Source organism: Lactuca sativa, chromosome 9 (assembly GCF_002870075.4).
Source record: "Lactuca sativa cultivar Salinas chromosome 9, Lsat_Salinas_v11, whole genome shotgun sequence".
Taxonomy (NCBI): domain Eukaryota; kingdom Viridiplantae; phylum Streptophyta; class Magnoliopsida; order Asterales; family Asteraceae; genus Lactuca; species Lactuca sativa.
Window position 1 is genome coordinate 95,420,178 of NC_056631.2, and position 2,883 is coordinate 95,423,060.

A 2,883-nucleotide genomic window follows, 5' to 3' on the forward strand; every position below is an offset into this window, starting at 1 on the left:
CCTCCGCCATAAATTTGCCCCACGCTCCGATAGGACCACCACAACATAACGCCACGTTTCACATTACAAGCAATCATACAGCGAGTGCATCCCACGCTCCTCTCGTGCATCTTTAGCCACAAGTGTACCTACCAGGATCGGATCTTCTTGTTATTCCCTAAATACCCTTCCCTCACTAAACGAATTTACATTTTTACCCTTCTCCCTTTCTCTCTTTATGTATTCAGAATTCAGATTCTGTTTGAGCATTGGAGTACAAGCATATTCAAAAATCGAACCCTTGTTTCACTTGAAAGTCGGATTTGTAGGGCTTTCGGTTTGTAATGGTGGAACCAATGAGTGGTGATGAAGATCACGGTGGCTCGGAGGGGGAATTTCTGTTGAAGGAGATAAATATCGGCGGCGGCGGCGGTAGTGGAGGTACCGGTGGTCGTGACGTGTCATGGCGGTTGAACTTCGACGGGTTTCAGTTCTCGTCGGAACATAAAGAGAAGCCTCCTCGAGGTTTCCATGACTGCCTTGGGGTTTTAGGTAAAGTTTTTCAGTTATGCCTTTTCCCATTATGTGTTGATTCTGATTGCTTTATTTGAATGATTTGATTTGAAGTGTCTAATACTGGAAAAATTCTGTCATTGATGTCGAAAATCTCTTTTGTTTGTTAGTTTATAGTTTTATCGATCTGTTTTGTTTGTTTTTTATGCTACCGATTTCTTTACTCAGGTTTATTCTTGGTCAATTGATTTAACAACTAATTCGAACTTGTACAAACGACAAACTAGTCTTATTTTTGAGCTTTTTTTAAATAGATATCAAGATAATCAAGTCTGTAAGGTGTAAATCCCTTGACTTTCGATGAACACAGACCACATAGTTTCCTGTTTCTATGTAAAATCACTGCTATTGGAGCTTTTTTTTTTTTCAATTATGGCTTTTATGCTTATTGCTTGACAGCAGTACTGGTTTAATTTAATATGCAAAAGTAATTACTAATGGAGTTACCTTTTGATTTGTGATCCCAAATAGCCCCTATCACTTAGTTTTCCACTTGTTTCTTTATAGTTGCTTATCATAACTCACATAAGGCAGCTATACAATGATGTTTTTGTTTACTTGTTTTAAATTTTCAGGTCCAGAAGACAATGTAGCAGAGTATTACCAACAACAGGTAGAGATGCTGGAAGGCTTTACTGAAATGGATGTATTAGCAGAACGTGGCTTTGTACCTCGTTTATCTGAGGTAAAATTACTAAAATCTCCCTCAAACACTATTAATTAACACTTATAACATAACTCAAAAAGCAAAATGCTTCTTCAACTTGCAGGAAGAGAAAGCATGTTTAGCAAGAAGGGAGACACTTGCCATAAGAATATCAAACATTGCAAACATGATTCTTTTTATTGCAAAAGTTTATGCATCAATTAAAAGTGGCTCATTAGCCATAATTGCATCCACATTGGACTCCCTTCTTGATCTTTTATCAGGATTTATCCTCTGGTTTACAGCCTTCTCAATGCAAACTCCAAACCCTTATCAATACCCAATTGGAAAAAGACGAATGCAGCCTTTGGTTAGTATGCAAATGCAAATGCATTTTCCAATTTCTCTTTACATTTTCTTCAATATCTTTCTAATTTGCAAAAAACAATTTACAGGGAATTCTTGTGTTTGCATCTGTCATGGCAACACTTGGACTACAAATAATCTTGGAATCTGTACGCACATTAGCATCTAATGTAAGTAATCAAATAAAACAAACCAATATAATTATATATCATTAACATTTAATTGTTATGACAAATTCAGGAAAAAGATTTCAACTTGACAAGAGAACAAGAACAATGGGTTGTTGGGATTATGCTATCTGTGACATTGGTGAAACTTGTTCTATGTATATATTGCAGATCATTCACCAATGAGATTGTGAAAGCATATGCTCAAGATCACTTCTTTGATGTTGTCACTAACCTAATTGGATTGATAGCTGTTCTTCTTGCTAATTATATCAGTGATTGGATGGACCCCGTTGGAGCTATAATTGTAAGTTTTTTCTAATTTCTATAAATATTCTTATATTTTTTACATAATGATGTGACTCTAATTTGTAATGACAGCTGGCGCTTTATACTATTCGGACATGGTCACTAACAGTATTGGAAAATGTGAATTCCTTAGTGGGAAAATCAGCTGCACCTGAATATCTACAAAAGTTAACTTACTTATGTTGGAATCATCATAAGGCTATAAAACATATTGATACTGTAAGGGCGTATACTTTTGGATCACATTACTTTGTTGAGGTGGATATTGTTCTTCCATCTGATATGCCTTTACAAATAGCTCATGATATTGGGGAATCTTTACAAGAGAAGCTTGAGCTTTTGCCTGATATAGAACGTGCTTTTGTTCATCTTGATTATGAGTTTTCACATAAACCTGAACACGCACAAACACATCTTTAAATATTGGGTATGAGAATGAGAATGAGAATGAGTTCTTGTTGTTGATTCTTTTGGGGATGTGAAAGGGAAAGATGATGGAGTGTGTTTGGTAGTTGATGATTAATGAAGTGTGTAATGCTATAGTTGTTATTGTTACTGATTTCTTTATGATTATTGTGAAAGTAGATAATCACATTCTAACCATATTCTTTCTTCTCAACATGTAAATGGATTTATAGAGTAACTAACTCTACATGATAATGTTTGGTTGAAAGAAAATGAAATTAATTAATTAAGGAATATTTGTGTTACAAAACCATGATGGAAGATAAAGTTTGGTTTTTGGGTTTTTTACACACCTATAATCAGTAAGAGGGAGTGTTTACTTCGTTTAATCAATGGTTTTTTTCTTTATGGATAAAGTATTAAATAAATAAATAAATA

At 34.7% G+C, this 2,883-nt stretch overlaps 1 protein-coding gene across 1 annotated transcript; it reads left to right on the forward strand.

Moving 5' to 3' along the window:
* Positions 1-228: 228 nt before the first annotated feature.
* On the forward strand, positions 229-2,643 carry LOC111895238 (metal tolerance protein 11). Its single transcript, XM_023891331.3, has 6 exons — positions 229-531; positions 1,128-1,237; positions 1,323-1,568; positions 1,654-1,734; positions 1,805-2,038; positions 2,113-2,643. Exons 1-6 carry the CDS (start codon positions 324-326, stop codon positions 2,458-2,460), a joined length of 1,227 nt encoding a protein of 408 aa, XP_023747099.1. The 5' UTR covers positions 229-323; the 3' UTR covers positions 2,461-2,643.
* The last annotated feature ends 240 nt before the right edge of the window (positions 2,644-2,883 follow it).

Bases quoted from the DNA above. Each gene is read 5' to 3' on its own strand.
- LOC111895238 (XM_023891331.3), top strand. From the start codon at position 324: ATGGTGGAACCAATGAGTGGTGATGAAGATCACGGTGGCTCGGAGGGG. The intron at 532-1,127 runs GTAAAGTTTTTC...TTAAATTTTCAG, and splicing joins TGACTGCCTTGGGGTTTTAG to GTCCAGAAGACAATGTAGCA. The intron at 2,039-2,112 runs GTAAGTTTTTTC...TTGTAATGACAG, and splicing joins ACCCCGTTGGAGCTATAATT to CTGGCGCTTTATACTATTCG.